This window comes from Mustela nigripes, chromosome 11 (genome assembly GCF_022355385.1).
Source record: "Mustela nigripes isolate SB6536 chromosome 11, MUSNIG.SB6536, whole genome shotgun sequence".
NCBI lineage: Eukaryota > Metazoa > Chordata > Mammalia > Carnivora > Mustelidae > Mustela > Mustela nigripes.
Genome location: NC_081567.1, coordinates 4,545,963 through 4,569,738, shown reverse-complemented (window position 1 = coordinate 4,569,738; position 23,776 = coordinate 4,545,963). Strand labels below are relative to the sequence as shown.

Genomic DNA, 23,776 nt, shown 5'->3' with positions numbered 1-23,776 from the left:
AGGGGATCTGCTCCCCGGCACCCCCATGCTCTCTCCTGTCCCCCTGTGTCAACCATCCTCCATCCCTGGTCTTGCGTCGCTTTCTTGCACCTGCCCACTTCTTGTGTTTGCCTTGCTTGCTAAGGCTTCTGTGGGCTTTTACTTTGCAAATCTTGTCCTAGTGCTTCGAATGCACGCGGCCAAACCATCTGACAGGAGGGAGGCAGTCATTTTCCTGAGTAGCTTGGGAGCCCTGTATCTGGATGTGATTTCAGTTTGATCTAATGGGCAATGATTGAGCGATTGCTGTGTGTAAAGGCTAGAAGCAGCGGGGCCAGTGGGAAATCAAGCTGTTGAGAGAGTTATCGGGTACACCTTGACCCCTGGTCGCCCGAGCCTGGGTGTGTGAGAATTTGCCAAGGGAGGACAAACAGTGCCCGGTGTTGCTTCAATAAAGGTCAGTTACGATAAGAATAAGGGTGCCCTGTGGCTTCCTGTCAGGGAGATAGCAGGTCGAGGGGGATGATGGGAGAGAAAGCCAGGTGGATGAACACTGAGAGGTGAGCACATGGTGGGGATACAGAGGCAGGGAGAGAGGGTCACAATGCAGAAAGACTGGATAAGACCCTGGGACCCACAGAGATTTGTAAAATTTTGTTGAGCAACACAAAGGAGACATTTCCACACAGAGGATGGGCTTTCATGGAGACAGGGCTGAGTTTTTGATCCAAAAAGTCACAAACCTTCCTGAGTTTCACTTTTTATTTGTAAAAACGAGAGGACAAAAAACCCATCTCAGAGGGTCACCGTGAACATGAAACGAGCCGAAATATGTAAAATGTTGGGCACACTACCTAGTAAACATGTGTGATCAGGAAAGGTGGCATGTAATTAGGCTATGTTATTGGGGTAGTATTATTGAGAAATTGGTAAATTCCTGGGGCATAAATGCTTGCCTTCACAGCTTGTCACTTGGTAAGGAGTTGCTGGGGGGACAGGGTACATGTATGGCTCACATATAGGGCCTTGTGCTGACTCAGGTATAGAAACACCGTGATGCAGGGCTCTAGAAAACCAAACTCAGGGAGGCTGACCCATAGGTGTTTGCACTCGCTATGGTGCCTGGCACATAGTGGGCAGTGAGGAAGTATCGGCCAATGCATTTATGAATGAAGAGCGCTCACTGGAAATGTGAAAAGTGAACATCCATAACCATCTGTGGATGGGTGCTCTTAGCCAACCCTCTTAGTGCTGCAAGCGACAGAAACCCATTCAAACCAGCCTAACCCAAAAAACTAAAATAAATTTGGAAAGTTTACAAATGGAGGCGAAATGTATTGGCTTAGAGACTGACGAGTCCAGATATCTGCTTCAGGCATGGTTGGATCCAGGAACAAAGGGGTGTGTGGAGGGGGCTTCTCTCCTCTTCTTCCCTGTGTCGGCTTTACACCCAGGCGGGTGTTCTCCACATGGTGGTCCTGGCAGCCCCATCCGGGGTTCCACCCTCTAGACATCCAACAATTCATCTAGAAGAGAGGGAGCCTCCCTTTCTAAACAGTGCTAACTTGAGGCTAACTGAATGCTGAGCCGCCCAGCCGGAGTCATGAGACCACCCTTGTCCAATCAGCCCTGCTCAGGGCCTATGAATAGGGGAGGCACAATTTCCCAAATGAAAACTGGGGTGCTTTCCCCCACAGAAAGGAGACTAATTGGTCTAGGCAGGTGCAGGGCACTACTGTCCACCGGAAGGAGTAGAGTCAGGGGACTAGGCAATGGGTGACTAGGTAAGAGAGAAGGAGAAGCATGCTACCAGGACGACACGCAGAGATGGCTAACCAGAGCTGGGCTGGCCACTGAGGAGTTCAGGAGGCTGTGATCTGTACCGGCATGTCTGGCCAAGCGGGCAGGCAGTTGACTGATTGTAAAAATGGCTCTGATTCTCTACCCCTCCCTGAATCCACGCCCCATGCCATGTGACTTGGCATCACCTCTCATCGAGAGTGGAACCCATTAGCCCTCCCCTGGAACCTGGGCTGGCCCTGTCACTTGCCAGGAGACTGTGGTGGCAGGGTGGTATGCCAGCTCTGAGGTCTGAGCTTAGACATCAAGAGGGCATCTATGATTTTGCTTCTGTGACTTTGGTTCTCTTGGACCCCTGCCTCCACCATGGGAACCATCCTGGCTATTTGGCTGGAGGATGAGAGGCCACATGAAGCCGTCCCATCTGTCCCAGCCGAGGCCCCAGCTGTGGGAGAGAGGGTGGGGAAGGGCGGAGGGAGAGGAAGACAGAATCTTAAGCAGGCTCCACACCCAGCATGGAGCCTGACATGGGATTCGATCTCACGACCCTGAGATCATGACCTGAGCTGAAATCAAGAGTCAGATGCTTAACCAGACTGAGCCACCGGGCACCGGTTTATAGGATGGCTGTGAGTGGGGAACAAAGAAAGAACATACATGGCCTCGAAGAGCAGTTGTGGGAGACTGGCAAGAACTGAACAGGTCCCAAATACTGTCCAAAAGCAACATTAGCCATTTGACTGTAGGGAAAGAAGAAGAATCCAAGAGACAAGTTCAAAGCCCAGTGCAGACTTTTGTGGAAGAAAGTTAAGGAAAGAGGCAATGGGAATCTACTGATGCTGGAAACTGTCAGCGGGAGCATGGGAAGGATGGAGGAAATTAACACATCATCCCTGTCCACAGCAGCCCTGCTCCCTGTCTCCTCCAGCCACTGACCTCACCAGGGCCTCCAGACACACATGGGAAAGAGCCTCTGGGATCCCAGCTACCTCCCACTGTGTCATCCAGCCCAACGACTGCTCTGCGCAGGGGACCCATTCCAGGGTTCCCTGGCAGGACCCATTCCAGCCAATCAGCCCCCGAGTCCTGCCAAGTCCTGCTGACCCAGCACCGGAACATCTTTCTGTTCTCTCTGCCCATACCTTGACCACACTATCCCACTTTAAGGCTCCCCAAACTGAACTAAAACTTGTCTGCTGGATAACGCCCCCAATTCTCCAGTCTGACATGGCGTGTCTTCCTAATCCTCACCTCCTCCGGATCCCTGCCCAGCATCTGTCCTGCCTGTTCTGCTTCTAGGCTGCAGCCAGCTGCAGTTTCTTCCAGCTTCCAAGTCCTAGACTAGGTGCCCAGGCCCCCAGATCCCTGTACCCAGCGATGTCCTTTCTCCTGCTTTCTTCTAAGCTGCCCCAGGAGGCTGGGGCTGGGAAAGGAACCTCAAGGCCAATTGTGCCCACTGGCTGGGCATGTTCAAGGGCATCTGTCACCTTCTCCAGGCTCCAGAGTGAATGTTCTGCAAGGGCGTCCCTCCAGTTCACTGGGAGAAGGCCCCAAAAGGAGATTCCGATGTCCTCGTTTGGGGCAGAGTATGCTCTGGCCAAGCTTGGAGGGGCAGACACCCACTTATAGCCCCAGGGTGGGGGCCACCCCATAGTCCATTTGCGGGCCGCAGCACTGTCACCCCTCCCTGGGACCAGCCAGAGTCCTGAGGGAGTGCACAGCCAGCACCTGCTCCAAGGCCCAGAGCGAGGCGGGGCAAAGCCAGGCCTCCCAGGGTGAGCACACTTGTGGGCAGCCAAGGTTCACACTCCCTGGGGAGTTGGCACCTCCTCTCTGCCTCAAGCCCCCAGTGCTCCATTGGAGCCAGAGTCAGGGCCAAGGCCCACAGAGGGGCAGCTGGCACGGACCCTGCACCTTCCCGGTGCCCAGAGCCTGACGGTTGAGGTAGCTGGAGCCACGGGGAGGCTGGGCCCTGTCTCCCATCAGGCTGCTCTGGGCTGCTCCAGGCCACTGGGACAGGCCTTAGGTAGGACAAGCTCCGCAGGTCACCAGGCGAGGGGTGAAACCATCCCCGAGCTGCGTGGGCCATCCCCAGCCTCCAGGTCACTGAGTGCTCGCTGGGGAGGAAGGGACACGTGGGGAGGGTCTGGTCAGTAGTCCCAGGAGCCCCTGACCCCATATGGCCTCATCTCCTCCCGCCCGCCCCTGCCCCAGAAAGCCAGAGAAGAGACCTGTCGACCCATGTGGGTCACGTCACACTTGCTGGAGGTCGCTTCCTGATCTGGGCTTCTTGGAGGCCCCACATTTGACCTCTGGAGGGACTTCTCAGGGGCCCCTTGGGCCTCCCATCATGGCTCACCTCGAACTTGCTCATGAACTCTGCGAAGATGCCAAAGAAGGCCTCAGAGGTGGTGGCTTTGGAGTCCTCGCCGAAGAAGGCCAGCGCCCTGCCCAGCTCCTCCATGGCCTCCCGCTGCAGCCCGTCCAGAGCCCGCAACACCGGCTGGGCCGTCTCTAGGAAGGACTGAGTGGCCTCCGTTAAGGAAACTGCTAGGCGCCCTCAGGTTCTCTAGCTGCCCAGCTCCCACCTGCCCCGTGCCCAGTGCTTGCCGTGTCCAGGGGCTCCAGTGCTTTGGCATGAGGCCCTCTCAGCTGCTCCCAAAGCCCGCCACATCCAGCGCAGCCCCAAGGCCATCCACTTACCTTCTCTGTGGGGCAGTCCCCTCCCCACTCTGGGCTCTTTTCAGATGCCATGACCCCCTCCTCCTCTAACACCCACTTATAGTAGCCCCTGGCACTCTCGGCTTTGAGCTCCCCCCTTTTATTTCCTGTAGCATTTGTCCCTAACTGTGCTCAGCGGCAACATGTTCCTCTCCTGACTGCCTCTGGCTGGCCAACACCTGTATCTTGTGACCCAAACCTGGGCTCTACTGCCTACGAGGACAGATGGGGCAAGGCAGCAGGTTTTGGACGGTCAAGAAAGCTCCTCTTGAGCAAAAGACTTGGTGCAAGTGCTTGGGTTCTAAATCACTAGGACAGACGCACTCCCAGGACACATAGAAGCCTTGCTGGGACCCAGGGTCTGCGGTGGCTGCTGGAGCGACAGCCAGCTCTCCCTGGCTTCCCCAGGGTCCACCATGGTGCGGGGACAGGCTGCTCACTGGATACCGTCATGACCACAGCAAACTTGTCCTCACTGGAGGGGCACATGCTCTGGCAAGCAGCCTGTATCTCACTGATGGTGCCATGGAGGTCAGCCAGGTCACTGGTCAGGGCCCGTTGGTTCACTGCAGAGAAGGGAACGGAACCTCATGAGCGCTGACCTCTTAGCCCTTCCGCGCCCACTGCCCAACCACTCGGCCTACCTTTGGCAGCCAGGGGCACAGTGGGCAGGTCCTGAGCAAAGCCCAGGAGTTCTGGAAAGTGCTGGCTCAGTGATTTGGCAAGGATGTGCAGGAAGGTGGACTTCCCATCCACAGTCTTGGTGGAGTTCAGCTGTAAGTGATGCCCAACACACATCCTCCTCAAGGACCCCATCAGATTCCTGGTCGCGTGGGTCTGAGTACTCTTGGCCCCACATCTCCTGGACTGTGACACTAATTCCTGGCCCTTGACACTCATCAACTCCGAAGTTTATAGTACTCCTCATTGTGAAGCTCTGCCGGGATGCCCACAGGCCTCCCCAAGGTGTTCGGAGGTTCCCTGGCCCAGATCTTTGAAATGCTGCCCCCCGCCCCCACCCAGGAACCAGGTCCACTGCCAACAGCTAGAGGAGGCCACCAGGTGTCCCGTCCCTGGGAGCATGCCCTGGTTGGCAGATATAGTCCAAGATTTTTTAACTTCTGGGTGTGGGGGGGGGGCACCACTCACATATCTTCCCCCTTGTGGCTTTCTAGAACCTTATGTGGCCCTTCTGTGCCTCAGACATCTTAAAACATTCATACCTACAAATGGAGTTTTTCTTCCTCCTTTTTAAAACAACTAACGGTACCCTGGGGAAAGGTCCCAGAAACAACGGGAAGGCTGGATATTCGAGCTGTCCTTGTTCAGATCCTAGGGGTTTTTTTTTTGGGGGGGGGGGGGGGGGGGGCCCCGTGGGGGGGGGGGGGGGGTGGGGGGGGGGTTTTTGGGGGGTTGGGGGGGGTTTTTTTTGGGGGGGGGGGGGGTAGGACACCTTGGCAGTGGTGGTGGTATTAAGGGGCAGAACCTACCAGGCGGGATTCCCTCCTTCTTCCTGGAGTCTCCCCTCCTTGCCCCCCATACTCCCTTTTTCCAGACCCTGAGGCTTGGCTTGGAAAAGCCTCGACCCCCAATCTTTACTGCAGTTACATCCTGGCCTTCCAGCAGCCAAATTTTCCTCCTGGGAAGGGGCCCTCTAGGTTCCTGATGTTCTCTCCTTTCCTCTGCCACAACTTGGGGTGGCCCTGCCCTCCCCGACTGTGACAGTAGGACAAGCCCATGGATTACTGCCAACTGGTCCCCTCACCTCTGTCAGGAAGTTGATCTTGAAGCCGGTGGTCTTGTTGGTTTTGGGCTGTCCATCGTTGAGATAGTTGCCCATGGCCAACACAAACTGTGGAAGGGAAGATGGGCAGGCTCTGCCCAGGTCCTCACCCCACTGCCCTGGAACCACTATCAGGATGGGTCTCCAGACTGGGAGCCCCAGGAGGCAGACAGTTAGGTGGGGTGGCCAGAGGAGGGGGGGTGCGGCCTGACCTCCAGGATCTTGGCGAGCTTCCGGCTGTTCCTGAGCTCAAGGGAGGCCTGGCGCAAGCACTCCAGGCTGCCCCGGATCTCCTCCGTCTTCTCTTGTAGGGTGGCTTGGAAGTGCAGGCTTCGCAAGCGGGTTTTGTATTCGGGAACCGAGAGCATCTGTCACGAGGCAAGGCCAGGACTCACCCGCCCCACCAGGACACTCACCGCCCCACCGCAGCCTGGGGTGGGGGTCAGCTGGCTGCCCGGCATTCCCTCAAGAAAAATAAGCACAACCCCAATATAAGCACAAAAAAAGCAGCACAGTCCCCTCTACCTTGGGCCCCAGGTGGGAACGGGAACTCAGAAGCGCCAGCGCGGTGGCGGTAGGGGAGCGGGACTCACGCAGCCCCGGTAACGAGAGAGCCCTGACTGGAGGCGGCCGAGGCCACCGGGCAGCACCCCCTGCCCCGCCCCCCGGCGGCCGTCGCGGCCGCAGCACCTGCAGGACGAACTGGTCGGGCTCGCTGAGGCGGCCGGGCGCCTCGCGGAAGGCCTGGTAGCGCTGCTCCTCGTCGGCGTCGGGCGCGAAGAGCAGCAGCTGCGCCAGGTGCGCGGGCTCCAGGCGCCGGGGCTCCATGCTCATGAGCACCTGCCGCAGCTCCGCCGGGCTCAGCTTCAGGTGAGCCAGCAGGATGGCTGCGGGCGGGGCCGCGAGCGTGAGCCGGGGGCGGGGCCATGCGGGCCGGGGGCGGGGCCATGCGGGCCGGGGGCGGGGCCCAGAAGTTCCCCGGGGATGACTGGGCGGAGCCTGGGAGGGGCAAGGAACCTGGGCGGGGCAGGAGCCTGCCCAGAGATGGAGAGGGTCCTTCCTCCGGCCGAATGAAAGTGAGGACCAGGTTCTCGAAGGGACAGACCTAGATACGGGTGGGGCTTGTGGGGATGGAGCCGGAAACGAGGGAGGAGACCGCGAGAGGGAGAACAAGGGACGTCTGGAGGCGTGGCCAGGACCCGGGAGCCGCTCACACGTGGGGGCGGGGGCAACGAGGGGGCGTGGCCAGGGAGGGCGGAGCCCAGGCCGACACCAGCACCCAGGTGGGATCTAGGACCCGAGAAAGGGCCTTCACCCAGCCGGTATCGTCGCGGGGGGGGGGGGGGGGCCCCCGGGGCCCGCCCCCCCCCGGGGGGGGGGAGGGGGGGGGGGGGGGGGGGTGCCCCCGGGGCCCAATCCACACACGTGGATTCAAAGCTCTGCGGCCCAGAGAGAGGGCTGCCTGCTGTCCCCCACAACCCCTGGGACTCCTCAACCCCTCACAGGTGTTGTAGGCCTTCTTGTGAGACAGGATCTCCACCACCTCTTTCTTCCTGAAGGGCTCAGGCCCAGGCACTGGCTCTAGAACGGAATATGGTTTAATGAGAGGAGAACAGGCTGGTGGGAGGGCCCCGGAGGGGTGTTGCCACACCCAATAACCCAGACATCTCCTGACGTGGCCTTTAATGACGAATCAGGTCCAGGTGTCCCCAGTCCCCTCATTTCTCAGTCTCCCACCCAGGACTCTCTGGCCCGCATACTCCGCATGCATGGTGCGTGCCTCTCCCCCATCCTCTTTCCCCTTGGCCCTTGGGGTTGAGCTGCTCAAGGAAGCTGAACCAACCACCTCTCCACCTTGCAGGTGCTTCCTGGATGGACAAAGGCCTTTCTCTTCCATCCTGCAACCACCTTCCACAAACAATATCCCAGCTGCCCGTAGCCCCACCCAACAGCTATAGGGAGATACCCAGAGAAGGGCAGGGGGGGGGGGGACACTGAGAGACTGGAAGGGACATCTAGTTGGTTAGATATGGATGCCTCCTGACCCCTTATTCTGACTGTGTGACTTTGAGTAAATTACCTAGCCTCTCTGTAGCTCTTCATCAGGAAGTTAGCGTGATCACAGTCCCTACCTCATAGAATGGTCACAGCATTAATTTAGAAACGGGGGTGTCTGGCATTCTGTGAGCATGCGATAAATGCCAGCGACTCTGACTATCTCCAGTTTCAGATGGGAGAAATGCTCTGAGAGGCTAAATAACTTGGGGACACAGGAACGAAATGGCAGGTAGGGCAGACCTCTGGGACTCTAAGCCCTGGGACGTCACAGAAGGCCGCAGGTGGGCTTACGCAGATGGCCTGGTGTGAGGGTTCCCCAGGGCCCTCAGACCACTCACTAGCAGGTTTCTGGGTGCCAAAATGGAGCTCCAAATCAAGATATTTCACCATGTCGCTCAGCTTGTCATAGTCGGAATCTTCCCCGAGCTGCAAAGTGGTAGAGTAGGGGGGGGAGGTTCAGGGGGAGGAGGAACTCGGGCAGCTGGACTGCCATTTCCCCCTGCCCCATCCTCTAAGAGCTGACCCTGGAGCGACAGAGGGAGATTCCTTCATCAGGCCCTGGGAGAACCCTGAGGCCCAGGAGACACTGCAGGAAAGGCTAAGTCACCCAAGTGATGAAGCAGTGCACCGCCTGCTCGTGAGGTCAGTCACACACACACCCGGAAGACTCTCCATGCGGGAGGCAGCAAGCTGCACTGGGGTTGGGGAGGGGGGTTTGCTGTTAAGGGACAGCAAAGGGGCTGCAGCCAACCAAGGGGGCTTAAGGAGGTGGCTGAGAGGTCTAGCCCTGTCTTGAGGGGTCCTTTGCCAGGGGTGAGTTCACCAGAGCTGCCCTGGGCTTCCGATGCTGGGGGAATGGCAGGCAGTAGGGGAAGTGCCAGGGGCTAGACACTGGACAGGGTTTTGTCTTCAGTGCTGTGGCCAAGGTCAGTCTCCCCTGGTGGAGGGCACCCCCAAGCCCCAGGTCACCTACCTGACCCCAGATGGTGCCTTCCGAGTTCTCCACCTGCTCCCACCGCAGGCGCTTGACGCTCATGTGACTGGTCTCACTTCGGCGGTGGCCCAGGCCCCGGGACAGCATGGGGGGTGCACAGGGCACCGGTGGGGGCAGGGGTGGCGGGGGCGGTGGAGGGACAGGGTGGCTGAGTTGAGTGAGGGGCTTGGCCAGTGTCTGAGGAGGGCCCCGGGGACCATCAGGGGTGCGGGAGCTGGGCTTCGGGTCATGGAAGGGCAGAGGTGGTGGAGGCGGGGGGCTGAGTGGGGGTGGGGGGATGTGGTCGGAGATGGAGGAGTAGGTCAGGGAGCTGCCCTCCTCACTGCTGCTGATGCACTCACTAGCGCTGCTCCGCTCATTGGTCACAAAGCTTCCCTGGTCATCGTGGAAGCTCATCTGCCCGGGCAGAGCAAGGTGAGGGAGGGTGGGCTAGCCTGGGGCACAGGGTGGGCTAGCCTGGGGATAAGACAGGCTAGTCTAGTGGGTTAGACTGAGGCTGTGGGTAGGATGGCCTGGGAGAAGGAATGGGGTAACCTGAGGCAAGGAATATGGAGGAGACTTGAGTGAGGGGGTTATAGCTGAGTCAAAGCGGGGGATAGCTCAGCCAGTGAGTGGGGTGGCCTGGGACAGATTCTAGGCTGGACTGGGGCAGGGAGAGGAGTAGCCTGGGGGCGATCCCAATGGCAAGAGGTCTCTTGCGGGAGCCCTGTCCCCTTTACAGGCCCCCCATGTCACAGCTGGGTCCCCGTCTCTCCACATGGGCTGACAAGTGCTTACCTCCTCATAATCATTCTCAGGGCTCAGGAAGTCATCCACGACAGTGACCCGGGAGCCCAGCTGCTCACTCAGCACATCCAGGAAGCGGTCAGTGTCCCGGCTTTGCACAGGGCGGGAGAAGGTGAAGAGCTTCCTGCGGCTGGGCGGGCGGGCAGGGTCCGGGCTTGGGGGGCTGTCGGAGCGGATGGGCCCAGGGTCTGGCTGTGGGGAGGGTGCCCTGCTGCTGTCCAGGCTGGCGTAGGGGTGGGACTCAGAGCTGCTGGGGGAGGCCAGGCCCCCTGAACACAGTGGGTAGTAGCAGGGGGAGGGCAGGAGTCGCTCGCTGGGCCACGAGATGCTGGACAGGGTCCTGGGCCCTGGGGTGGGGAATCAAGTGTGAGGACCCCTCTCCAGTCAGTACCTGCATTCCAGGTGCAGGTTGGAGGGGAGGGTCCTGGGGCAGGTTGGCTCTGTGTCCCTGGGCACAGCACAAGAAGACCCTAGATGACCCTGCCCACCCCCAGGCCCTTCCCTGAGGGAAATCAAAGGCCAGAGTATGTGAGGGGGAACACTACTTAGCCCCAGGACAGGCCAGACTCCCTGCTCATCTTGGAAGGGACCTCAAGGATTCCCCCCGGGACCAACTAAACACAACTGAAAGGGCAGAAGGGCCTTCTCCAGGCCCCAGATCAAGGATCACGAGGCCCCTCCCACACCCAACAGGCCCGTGGCTGACAGGAACATCACCCAGGGGTCCTGCCTGGGACCCAGAGAAACCGTCTTCCCAGTTGTGCCATTCACGGAGCAATGCATGCACTCAACAGTTTATCCAACAGCCACAAGATCTTTTGTGGCTCCTTTGGGGAGGATCTCCGCTTTTCTAAATCTACAGTAGGGGTAAGGATCCACAGAGGGTGTGGGAAAGCCTGTGATGACCTCGACCTCGATAGAGCTTTGCCATGGAGGGCTGCTGAGGTGCCCCAGGCCTCAGTCATGTGTTCATGGACCAAAGGGGAGGCTCCAAGGATATGCCCCAGATGGGGGCAACACCCAGACAGACAGCCCAGACAGAGGCCAGAGGTCAGTGCTGCTCCCAGGAGCCAGAGCTGGCTGAGCCCCTACCTGCTGGGCCTACCGGGCTGGGCACTGGTGGGGAGGCACGGGATCTGGACGTGGTCCCCACCTTCCCTTTGAAGCTGCTGTTCAGCCGGGACTCGAGCTCTGCATAGACGGCTGACATCTTCAGGGAGAGGAGGCCAGGTTGAGTCCAGCCCACTGTTGCCTCCCCCATGAGGCCCTCCCGTGGCTTCGGAGGCCAGGCCTGGGTGATCTGGGAGGCAGGGATCTGCCCCAGCCTCAGGAGCCACATGAACCCCCAGAAGGGCAGGCAGTGGGGTCTCACCATCTTAGGGTTGGGAGTCTCGGGGAGGGATGTGCCGTCGCCCGCCTGGCGCTCGCCTGGAATTAGAGGAAGAGGCATCTCGGGGCAGTCGCCGGGACCTGCCAGGGGAATCAGGGAGGGTGGAGTCCACCATGGAGAGGTCTAGTGATCCCTCTGAGCGCTAAGGTTTGGGTTCCAGCCCAGGCCCTGTGGGCAGCCATCAAGAAAGGACCAGCCAGCCCTGGCGCCCCGGGAGGGCCATCCCTCAGCCCTCCTCAACCTGTTCTCGGGAATCTCTCATCTCACCCACCCCATTCTGCAGATGGGAAAACTGAGCACACCCTCACACCCAGTCCCGCCTTTCGGTCCAGAGCCTCACCGCAACTGAGGCTGGCCTCCAGGCCCTGGGACCGGAGGCTGCGGCGGCACATGGACGAAGCCCTCAGTGAGCTGCGCCGCTGCAGCTCAGGCACTGGCTCGGGCTCCGGCTCTAGCTCCGGCTCCAGGTCCAGCTCGGGCTCTGGCTCTGCAGGGCGACATGAACAGGAGACGGGCCCTTTGTCCTCTCAGCCAGCCAAAGTGCCTCCAAACACAGGAGGTGGAGGCAGTCACTGTCTGTACCAATCGGTGGCCCCAGGCCCTGCTTGGCACGAGGGCTGAGATGGAAGATTCCAGGTCTAGGCAGATGTATGGAATAGCTTTGCCCAGTCCATACTCTGAGGCTTTTGCTAAAATCCTCGAGCCTCCCCTAGCAAACCGTGGGTGTCCAGGACCAGGGACAGGGGGCAGCCAAGAGCCAGCATGCAGGACATCTGTACGCTGTGACGTCACTGTGTGACACAGAGCGCCTAGAATAAGCGCTGGCTGGGTTCGGCACGCTTCCAATTCCTGTAGCCTCAGTGGTGAAATGAATGGTTTTATGGGCACATGGTAAAAGGTGCGCGGCAGCGGGAAGCGGAGGCCTCACGTGGCCCCACAGACCTTAGTGTGCATCTATGTGCACCAAAGCTCACTAGCCAGGTGCGACCTGGCTGTGTCCTTGTTCTCCAGTTCAATAAATGGCAACCATGTGAATTTCTCGATCTGCGACATGTTTTGTGGCAATGCAGTGCACAGCCACTGAGGTCACTCTCATTTCGTGGGTGCGAAGCCTGGGATTCCGGGCAGCGAGGTGGGGTGTCTAAAGTCTGAGGTAATGTGGCAGATAGATGCTGCTTGAGCATCAGGCAGGGAAGGTACAGCTGTGGGGCCAAACGTGTGACTGGCCTGGGTGCACCCGGCATGTGTCTGCGGCCTCAGGGCGTGTCTGGCCATGGGAGAGGCCTGGGTCATCTGTCATCTGAGAATGGGTGCCTGACCCTTCAGAGGGTGGGCTGGGCAGGGCGGGAGGCTGCTTACCTGTCATGGCCGTGTAGCCCAGGAAGCACGCGATTTTCTCCTGGCAGAGTTCCTGCTCCTCGTAAGTCAGCAGCTGGTAGATGAACTGCCAGAGAACTTGCTTGGCCGGTGTGTCCAGCACCGGGTAGACGTCCACAATGAGGGTGTCAATGTTCCTGGGGGAGGGTGCAGGAGCAAGGGGTTCATGACTCAGGTGCTTGCCATGAGGGCAGGGAGAGATGGACAAGGGGGCACTTTGAGGTGCCAGCACCCACCCGTGCAGAGACAGAGAAGTGGGGAAGGTAGGAAGGCAGGCCCTGGAGACGGGCTCCCCCCGCACCAGATTCAAATCCTGGCTCTGCCACTTACCGACCAAGTGACCTTTCTCAAGTTACTTAATTCCCCCATGCCTCAGTTTCCTCTTCTGTAAAATGTGGGTAAAAATAGAATCTACCTCACACAGATGCTGTACGATGAAAACACACAGAGTGTATTGGGTAAACCCACTCATTCTGGCAGGGACTGGCAAATGATCCCAAAATCTGGCCCACCTTCTGTTTTTGTAAAAAAAAAAAAAAAGAAAGAAAGAAAGAAAATAAAGTTTTATTGGAACAGCTACAACTGTGTGTTTACATATGTCGATGGCTGTTTTCGATCTACAACAGCAGGGTTGAATCGTTTCTATGGAGACTATCTGGGCCACAGAGCCATTTACTATGTGGTCCTTCATAGAAATAGTTTGCTGATCCTTGCATTATATGGGAAAATAAAACTGAGTCCGCGCATAACACCCCACATAAGGATGAACTCTAGGTGGATATAAAAACAAAGTATGAAAAATACAATTGTAGGGGCGCCTGGGTGGCTCAGTGGGTTAAGCCTCTGCTTTCGGCTCGGGTCATGGTCTTGGGGTCCTGGGATCGAGCCCCGCATCAGGCTCTCTGCTTGGCAGGGAGCCTGCTTCCCCCTCTCTCTCTGCCTGCCTCTCTGTCTACTTGTGATCTTTCTCTCTGTCAAATAAATAAAATAAAAAAGAAAAGAAAAATACAATTGTAAAATTAAGAGGAGACAGTATAAGGAGAATGTCTTTCGGCCTAGGGGTAGGGAAGGGGTTCTTAAAATTTTAAGAGTCAAAGCCACAAGGCCTGAAATGTATTGAATTTGATTTTACAAAAGCAAGAATATCTGTTCAAAAAACCCCAACTTGGATACATGGATATTAGATGTAACAGAAGTAACAAGAAGTAACAAATGGGAGAAGATGTTTACAGTGTTTGAAATCAAAAAGGACTCGGTCTCTAAAATATGCAAATCAACAACAATAAAAAGGCCAGTAAAATAAAAATGGGCAAAGGGTCTAAACAGGTAATTTATAATAAAGAAACAAGAAAGGCTGAAAGGGACATTCAAAGATGTTTAAAACAGTCATTTCAAAACTGCAAATAAAATAAATGTCACTTTATGCCTAAAAGACTAGCATGAGTAGAAACCTGGATGGTGCCAAATGTTGGTGAGGACATGGGGATGGGGTCCCCAGGAGCACTGCAGGTGAGAGACAGCAGTGCTCTGGGAAGCAGTCTGGGACGACCTGGTCACATTAGGTAAACAAATACCGTACTAGCCAGCAAAGCTGCTCTTAGATATAAATTCTAAATGATTTGTATACAGCCTCATGTGGAAATGCGTGCAATGATGTTCACCATTGTTATCAAGATGGAAGAGAGTGGTGACAAACTGGTGTCTGTCACTGGCAGATAAGCAGATCAGACCTGGACCCTTGAGCCACAGAAATGTGGCTGCAGTTATAATCAATGTATTACATGTACACAGAGCAACACGGCCAGATCTGAACACAGAGGGCTTGGTGAAAAAAAAAAAACCAAACCACACCCAAGAATGCACACAGGATAACCACAAAGGCAATGTAGACCAAAAATACAGCCCATGGCGGGGCGCCTGGCTGGCTCTGTTGGAAGAGCATCCGACTCTCAGTCTTGGGGTTGTGAGTTTGAGCCCCACGCTGGGGATAGAGATAACTTAAATAAGTAAAACTTAAAAGAATACAGCCTACAAAACATCAGTGCCCACACTTCAAGAACACATCAGACAAAAGGATGCCCGTTAAACTCATCAGACTGGGTGGCCGTGGGAAGGGACAGACGCAGAAGAGGGAGTGGAGCTAAAAGGGAACAAAAGGTGGAAACAAGGCAAGTGTCCACCACGGATAAATGGACAGGCAACATGTGGTCTAGCCACACAATGGAATGTTATTTGGCCGTGAAAAATGGAATAAGTAGATGCTAGAACTTGGACAAACATCGAAAATATGATGTTGGGGGAAAGAAGCCAGACATAAAAGCCCACATACTGCAGGATCCTATTTATGTGAAAGCCCAGAATAGGGAAAGCCACCTAGACTCTAAAGTAGATTCGTGGTTGTTCGGGGGGTAGGGTGGCGTGCGGAGGGGGAGGAGGGGCGGAAAGGAGGGGGTGACATTGAAGAGGTGCAGGGGTTTTCTTTTTGAGTGAAAATGTTCTAAAACCGAATGTGGTGGTGGGTACACAGATTTGTCCATTCAAATCCAGTGCATTGTACAGTTGAATGAGTGAATTGTAGGGTGTGTGACTTATACCTCAATAAAGCTGTTTAAACAAAAAAAGAAAAGGGTGCGGACGGGTGAGGTGTTTGCACGGACCATGACAATGACCCTATGGATGGAAAAGTGCGACAGACACAGGCTGCTGGCGCTCAGGTACAAAAGGAAGACACCTAACCAGTCCCAACAGGCCTGGCTGGCTGGTGGCAAACGCCCACAGGCGAGTCCTGTGACCTTTCCACAAACATTTCGAAGGTCACTGCTTCACTTGACTGAGGCTGGGTCACGTGGCTGGGAGGTTTCAGAGTCAGGGTTTGTGGAAGGGCCCTTTGATTACCCACCACCCAGGGGCCCCTGGTACCAACGTCTGCTTTCTTTGGGTCTCTCCCAGGAGAAGGGGGCTCAGGAGACACAGGCAGGGAGACCCGGATGGTGAGTCTGGGCAGGATTTGGGGTCCACCCAGGGCAGCTCCCCCACCACCACCCCGGCCCAGCCACCTGTGCTGGAAGAAGCTCTCGAGGGCCCGGCAGATCCCATAGCGCTCGGGAGGCGTGAGGAGGTGCTCCAGCTGCTGGCTGAAAGTCCTCCCCTGCACCCGGATGCTGGAGGGCAGGATCTCTGCTACCCACTGCAAGGAGGTGAGCGCCGAGGATGGGTTGGGGGAATCCAAGGAATCGGAGTCTGTCGGGGCCACAGGCAGGAGAGGTGCGGGTGACCCAGCGTCCCCGGACCAGAGGCGGTTTCTCTCCCAGTGGGAGCTGGGGGCGGGGACAGAGGGACAGCCCCAGGCAGGGCCCTGAGGCTGCCCCATTGGAATCTACAGAACCACCTGGGGAGGGAAGCTGCAGGTTTGGGGGGAAAGCAGAATCCTCTGCAGACTTGTAAGTCCCACACGTAGAGGCCCTGGCAGGGTCTCTGTGGGCCATGAAGCCAAGTGGCCATGGGTGTCTCACCGCTGGCAAATGGGACGAGCCCCTCCTCCACCACCAGTGTGGGCATCGCGCCGCTGCCTTGAAGCATGGACACCACCTTGTCATGGGAGCAGTTCCTGCCAAGAAGAGATGGGCCCGGGAGGGCTTGACCAGGATGAACAAGGGCCATGGCCACCCACCAGAACTCCCTGCCCTGCCCGTAGAGGCCACTCAACAGTGCACAGCTGGGCCAGGACCGGAAGCCATTCTCCTGCTCATTTATCTCCTCTGCAGGAGACCCTCCAGACCCAGGACAACCTGGACACTTCTGGATGCACAAGGACTGTGATCATGTCACCCTAGGCAGGGCTCCCTTTTGGGCAAGACACCCATGGTCCATTTAATTCTGTGTCCCCTGGGCACTGGGCTGGCTCAGCCAGCAGAGCCTGTGACTCTGGTTCTCGGGGTTGTAAGTCCAAGCCCCACACTGGGTGTAGAGATTACTTAAAATCTCTAAAAACAGAAACGAAACAGCAACAAGGAACAACCCCTCTGTGTCCCTTGCATGGAGCTGGGGTATTTTCCGGTTGGAAAGACAAACTGACATCCTATCTAGTCTGAAGGGAAAGAGTCAAGAGCTCCCAAAGGAAGAGGGGCAGACCCTGGGGACAAACTGGTCACAGGCGATCAGGACCATGGCCTCAGTGTCCCAAGAGCCAGGGGTTCTCAGAGGATAGTGTCTCACCAAGCTTTGACATCCCCAATAGCCTCTGACCTCATGTCCAGTCCATTGAGGAAGAGGATCCGGTCTCCTGACTTGAGGGATGCATTGTCAGCCGGGCTCCCTGGGAGCAAGAAGAGAGAGTGTGCTGGTCAGCTGGGTGGGGCTGTGCTCTGTGAACCCATTTTACAGGTGCCAAATGGGACGAGTGGCAAAGGAGAGCCAAATGCGGCCCAGCAGACCCCACATTAAAACCAGCACCCCTCTGCTCTCAGCTGCTCGGAGCAGGGAATGAGCCCCTGGGTGGGGGTAGGAGACTTTGGGGCTCAGCATGGACCACAGGTCAGCCTTGAGCTATTGGAAAGGGGGAAAAATAAAGAAGATCCTGTAGCATCCATCCCCTGCTGAGAAGCCCCCTCTATACTGTTCTCTGCCCCGCACAGAACGGTTACCATCATAGATTCTCTGTGCCTTTGTCATTGGCCAAAATGCACCTGCCGACAGGAAGGGAGCTTCCTCCCCCAGGCTGGGAAACATGGTGTATGAATCGTGCTTGTTTGTTTCTGTGTTTCCTAAGGCTTTGGCATCTCGGGTTGCTGCTGACCCTGGAAACACTGCCCTTCCGTGGCTGGCCAGTCCCTACCTGGTAAATTACTGGCTCAGAAGAGAGCCTCTTGTATGCAAACTGATCAGTCCGGAGCCCACAGCCAGGGCCCTTCCCTAATGGGCTCTCAGACCTCAGGCCACGACTGACTGCGCCCTGCCCTAATCTTCCAGGGCCAGGCACCTGCTGACTCCCTGGGGACAGTTATGCCTCAGAGCCTGCTCTGGCTAGGCCTGTTCCTGCTTTCGCCTGCCTGGCCTCATCCTTCCCTTCCCCCGCGTGGTCCTGCATGGCGTGGCCGTGCTTGGTGTGGCCATGTCCCCTCCTCTTGGGAGCTGTGAGGGACAAACTGTTTTTCCATTGGCCATCACTTCCTGATCTGTTGACCTCACCATACTTGAATAATAGTAAGACCTGTGTTTTTATACGTGGTTTTTTTTTTTCTTTTTGCCTCTTTTATCAACTGTTTGGAAATCAGTGGGGGAATTGGAAATTTGATTGGAATTGATTGGAAATCAAGTGGGGGAATTGACAAATGCCTAAAGAAAAGGTACTCTCAGATTGTGAAGAGCTCTCTCAGGAGGCTCTGGGGACTGTCGGGGTGGGGGGATGCGGAGGGGGAGGGATGCTCAGGGAAGACCTGCTGGGGAAGTGGAGTCCTTCCCCCGGGACTGAAGAGTCAGGGAGGGGGAGAGGTGATGGGGATGGATCCAACCTGACCTGTGTGGAAGCTTGGGCCAGCCTGGGGTGGGAGGACCAGAGGGGTTGTAGCTGGGGATTCAAGATTACTGGGTCAGGAGTCAGGAGACCCCAGGTTCTGGTCCTTGCTTTGCCAGAGCCTCTAAAGGCCTCAGTTTCCCCATCTGTAAAAGCTCTCACAGAAGCGTCCTATGGTTTCCTATGACAAGGAAGGCATGGGCTTACCAGCCTGGAGGTTGGGTTGGGGAGAACAGCACCCCAGGTCTTAAACATGGCCCCTGGCAAAGTATGCCTGGCTGCACCCCACATGGGGGTGGGGGGGAGGTGGGTGGTGCTGGTGGTGGGCACAGTTGGAAGAGACAAAGGGGAGAGATGACGTATTTTAGAGGACCAGCCATGTGCCTCTTCCCTGCAACACTGTGTCAACGATTTAGTAACACTAAATCTGAGAACTGTGACATGTCAGTCATCAGGATTGGGTGTCAAAATGATCTGATGGTTGGACAACGATGCAAAGGCACTAAGGCACTTTCCTGGGGATCCGAAGTTGTCCAACCCACAAATCCCTGCACTATAGGTGTGAGATGAGGAAAGGTAGAAAGGACTTAGGGTCAGACGGACACAGATGGGGGATGTATCACTAGGAGCATCATTCCCAGGTGCTGGGAGCATATGGATACAGGACAGAGAGAGCAGGTGACCTGGCCCTGTGGCGTGATAACTGGGAGGGAGAGTTCAGTTTAGCACCAGGAGACATTTCTGCCCCACAGAGTCCTTCCACAATGGGATGTGCTGTCTCGGGAAGAAAGGAGTTTCTTCTCCCCACTCTCCCCCGACCTGCCCTGGAGAGGCAGGAAGGAAGAATTCCTGCATCAAGAAGGCTCTGCTTTCTTCAAGATGTCACCATTCCAGGAGGAAAAGGAGGCAGGCTCGGTGGGAGCAGGAGCAAGGTCCAGACTGGGGGTAGGGGACCAGATAGTAGGCAGAGGCCCTGAGGGCCTAATGGGTCTCTGAGTCTGGCCTGCCCAGAAAGGACCAAGTTGACAGAGGGCACTCCAAACCAGGCAGGCTGACTCGGTGCAGACTGGGCAGGCGTCAGATGTGTGCTGGTTACCCCAGTGTCTGGGGCAGTGGCCCCCAGCCCTCCCCGCTGGACATAGAATAAGTCCGGATGGAGAACTTGGCTTTCTTGGCTCAAAGGTGACCCTGAACTTGGAGGGAGTTTGCCTCAACTCGGATGGCCCCTCTGGGATACTTAAAGGACATGAGCTACATGAGGTTAGAACTTGGAGGTAGAAGCGGGGGCTACTTAGTATGGGCCTAAGAGGGTCCTTCATCCCATCCTGGACAACTCGCGAACCCCTCACCAGGCAGGACAGACTCGATCCAGACAGGCCCGTGACCGCGCAGCGTGAAGCCGAAGCTCTTGTTGCCCTTGTAGACTCGTACTGTCCTGGGGAGAAAGAAGGGGCGGGGTGGGGGGCTGGCAGGGTGCGCTGTCCTGGGGAGAGGGAGGCTGGGGATGGGGCGTAGCGGATAGAGAAGTCCCGTGCCCTGCTCCCCTTAATCTCTCCTCACCCCCATCCCCACGCCCAAGTGTCCCACGCCCCAACCTCGCGCCCTCTGCCCAGATGTGCATCCCAGCCCACCGACTAGGAGGCATCCGCGGCCCGTGCCCGCGCGCCCCGGTACCTGCGCGTGCCTCCTGGGCCCGCACGGCCGCCCAGCAGAGAGGCAGCCTTGCGCGGTGGCGGCTCGTCGGGGCGGCGCGGGGCCGCGCTGGCGCGAGTGGACACCAGGAGGCGCTCCGGCCGCTCCTCGCTGCGGCTCCGGCGCAGCCCCTGCGCGCCTTGCGCCCGCCGAGCGCGGCACAACTTGCCCAGCAGACCCTGAGACACCACTTCGTCGAAGCGCGCCCGGTGCTTCTTGGGGATGAAGATCCTGCCAGCGAGAACCGCAGAGTCGGGGCGCGGTCTGGGGGCGCGTGCCAAACCGCTGCCTAAAGTCTCCTTCTCGTGGGCGCCGCCCTAGACTCTCCCGCCCCTACACGGGGGTTACAGGGGAATCAGCAGCCGGCACCCCAGTCTCCCTCTCGGTGCTGGGACTTGCACCCCAACCGGCCTGGGCCACACCAGGACCTCGCGCCCAGCTCTCCATCTCGGGAAACTCACAATGGGACCGTCTCCATTACTGTGGCCTTGAGGGACCTCGGTGTCCCCTAAAGCCCTTTCGTGGACCTGTTCCTCCTCCTGCCTCCGTCTTCCCATTTCTGGCCTCTCCCCTGCGCTCTCATTTCATGCCCTTGCACCTGCCAGGCCAGACCCCAGCCAGGTATCCGCCACCACCTGTCTTCTTACCCGATTCCATGCAGCTCTGCTGGAGGAAACCAAAGCCACGCTCTGGCCGGGGGGGTCAGACTTCCCCCAGACTCCCATCACACTCCTGGCCCTCCTGCTTGCCTCTCTGGCCAGCCTTTCTACAGCTGCCGCCTCAGAATTTGCCAGGAATTTGCCAAGAATTTGCCTCTTACACTATTGCCGGGCACACTCTCTCTGCTTCCTAGCTACACGGAGATGGACCTTCAACACCCTACACTGGCCTTCCTTCTGTTCAATCCCGCACGCTCCAGGAAGGCCCTGCTGTCCGTGCCAGCCAGGCACTTGGGTTCAAAGCTGAAGGAACTGCGGTTCCTACTCTCAGGAACCTGGAAGTGGTGAGAGGCCGTGGGGAGGCTTGGGTGGATGCTGTATGGGGTCTACACCCTGGCACGAGTCCCTGGAATCTGTGAGTGTCTCCTGCGAGGAGGGAAGCTCTCTGAGGGCTAGGGATGTAGCCTGGCTGGAAGCCACAGTGACGGCTCAGGATTTGGCACAGGGAAGTGACTCAGTGACTCAGGAAACAGGAGACCCACCAGCAGCACAGCCATAGCTCCCAGGAATGGCAGCAGTTAACAACCGGGTGGAACCCCCGTCCATGGCAAAGGATCCGGGGGGCTCAGAGAAGACCTGTAACTTTCCAGGCTGACACAGCTGGCCCTTGGCACAGCTTGAACAGAAGGCCAGTCTCTGACCCTTGGCATCGTGGCAGGACTCTGCCAAGGGCCTCTGAAGCTCTGGTGGCTAGTGAGGCCTCCCTGGTCACATGCCAACATTCCCGTCCCTGTCCTTTGTATGAGAAGGCACTGCCAAGGCCATGGTGGGGAAGAGGGAGGAAGATGGGAACAGTGGTCTGTAGCCAGCTGAAATACAACCCCTCTGCGGTCATCCAGTGGCCCCCAGTCAGTTTCCTTGACCTCTATGGTAAGATTAATAAGACCAGGCAGGCAGAATAAGCTGCCTGGTGGGAAGGAAGGGAAGTGGGTCCTCCAGGAGGAGGGGGCATCAGGGTTGACCCCGCTGAGCTCTGCTCCAGGTACGAATGTTCCAGGCGACCAGGAGACCAAAACAAGAGGCCTGCTCAACTTTTTCAGGACATTCTGGCCCGATGCTTATCCCCGCCCACCCACAGAGATTGCCGAAAATCTAGAACCTCGGTCTCATTGCCCAGATGGTCACTCAAGGTCTCTGGAGCCCGACACCTTCTTCTGCCTGACCTGCACATTCCCCACACTGTCCCAGACCCACCACCCATGCCTCTTGCCCCAGCAAAGGAGGGATGACAAGCCGGAAATTGGCCACCTCACAATCTGGGCTCCAGCCCCAGGCTCCAGAAGGCCCTATGTCCAGCCTGGGCAGGGGCCTGGTGACCATCCCAGCTCCACCCTCCAGCAGCAATTAGAAAAGGTCTGCCCCTCCCCACTCCTTCTGCCCGGGATGGTAACCATGGTGAGTCACCAGCTGCCCAGGTGGGAGAACATTGGTGGCCTTTTCTCTGCTTGGTGTCCTTGGGACTGTGCCAGATGCCCTTCCTGGCTTGCACTGGCCCTCCGTGCAGCTCAGTCTGGCCAGGCACCCCAGGCCTGGGTCTCCCCTCAATCCACTGACCCAGTAGAGCCAGGCGCAATGGGGCCTCACGGACCACTGTGGCAGAGCACTAGTCCTCTGACCATGACAGCATGCTTGCCCAGGACTCCCAGGTCCCTGCGATGCCAACAGGCTTCTCTGAGACCACAGGACTCTTCCCTGGCCACCCAGCCACGGTTCAGTCAGTCAGTTCGGTTCCCTCTGCCTTGGTGGGGGGGGGGGGGGTCAGGAGTAAATCCGTGTCCAGATTGTCCTAGGGGTGGCCCTAGTGTCCTCTCTCTCTACCACATTCCCTGCCTAGGCTCTCTGGCCAGGTCCCTGGACCTGCCCAGTTGTAGGAAGCAAAGAGGAGGGCTTTTCAGTCCCAGCCTTTGGTTCCCTCTCCGCCTCCCATCCCGACCCCCAGGGGCGCGTGCAGGTTCCAGGCATCCAACGGGGGGACTCGCCCCCTTGTGCCGGGTGGGCGTCCATCTCAGTGCCCCAGCCCCACCCCTTCTCAGGCCGCCCAAGACCGGTCCGCCGCGCCTAGGGTGCACAGTTCCCGGGGGCGCGGGGCGCGGTGGGGAAACTACCGAAAGTGCCGAGAGAAGCCCTGGTCCTTCCCCATCTGGAGCCGGCGACGGCGGCGTGGCAGGTGCCGACAGGTAGGGGTGGCCGAGCCCGCGAGCAGAGCGAGGGCGCCGCGACTCCAGGAGCCTCTGCCGGGCAAGCGCGCTCGGCCCCTCCCGAGCCAGCCCGGCCCGCGGCCCCGCGCCCGCCCCCTCCGGGTGGCCCCGCCCCGCCCCGCCCCCAAGGGGGATCCCGCAGCTTGCTCCGGGGGCGGGGGTGTGGGGGGGAACGGGGGTTTGGGAGGGGCGGTTCAGGGCTGTCAACGCTGCTTCCTCTTGGGTCCCTCCATCAGTCCCTCCCCAAGTGTCTCGACTGCAACCTTTTCGAGGCCGGGGCTCCCGGGTCCCAGGTCACCTGCACCGTGGCGGGTCCCCGGCCCCTGGCTGCTGCGAGGCTGAACCCCAAGGGTTCGGAAGAAGCACCGAATTTCTTTTGTAGAGCGTGGGAAGGCTTTCCGGAGGGCGTGGCCTTTGTGCTAGGTTTCAGGGAGTGGGTCAGGGAGGGGAAGCCCCCCTCCCCTACCCAGGGGGAAGCGCTAATCAAGAAGCCTGTGGAAAGGGAGGCCTTGAATGACATTGCCAGATGCTGAGTGTGTGTGTGTGGGGGGGGGACGGTCCTAAGGATTGAAGGAGAGGAGGAGGTACCCCCGGTCTAAGGATTGAAGGAGAGGAGGAGGTACCCCAGAGATTTTAGTGCACCGGGGGAGTGGGTGAGGCTGGGGGTGAGCATATGGAGTGGGATAGAAACACAGAGGAAGATGTATGAGATTTGGTGAGTGAGTGGAAATGAGGAGCGACAGCCAGGCTGGGGCAATTCCCAAGTG

At 57.9% G+C, this 23,776-nt stretch overlaps 1 protein-coding gene across 2 annotated transcripts; it reads right to left on the bottom strand.

The window, feature by feature from the left end:
- Nucleotides 1-727: 727 nt before the first annotated feature.
- Nucleotides 728-23,100, bottom strand: GRID2IP (Grid2 interacting protein). 2 transcript variants are annotated; one of them, XM_059414380.1, is made up of 21 exons: nt 22,917-23,100; nt 20,075-20,323; nt 19,750-19,835; nt 17,134-17,203; nt 16,401-16,495; nt 15,945-16,128; nt 12,871-13,025; nt 11,852-11,998; nt 11,494-11,549; nt 11,214-11,331; nt 10,113-10,468; nt 9,315-9,731; nt 8,680-8,767; nt 7,787-7,864; nt 6,974-7,170; nt 6,496-6,651; nt 6,266-6,352; nt 5,145-5,274; nt 4,948-5,066; nt 4,139-4,303; nt 728-3,896 (listed from the first exon to the last, which is right to left on the bottom strand). In XM_059414380.1, the coding sequence occupies exons 1-21, from the start codon at nt 22,949-22,951 to the stop codon at nt 3,825-3,827; spliced, it is 3,060 nt and encodes a 1,019-aa protein (XP_059270363.1). In that variant the 5' UTR covers nt 22,952-23,100; the 3' UTR covers nt 728-3,824. The 2 variants fall into 2 exon arrangements, with proteins under 2 accessions (XP_059270363.1, XP_059270362.1); XM_059414379.1 differs by having other exon boundaries at nt 11,494-11,591; nt 22,917-23,099.
- Nucleotides 23,101-23,776: the final 676 nt, after the last annotated feature.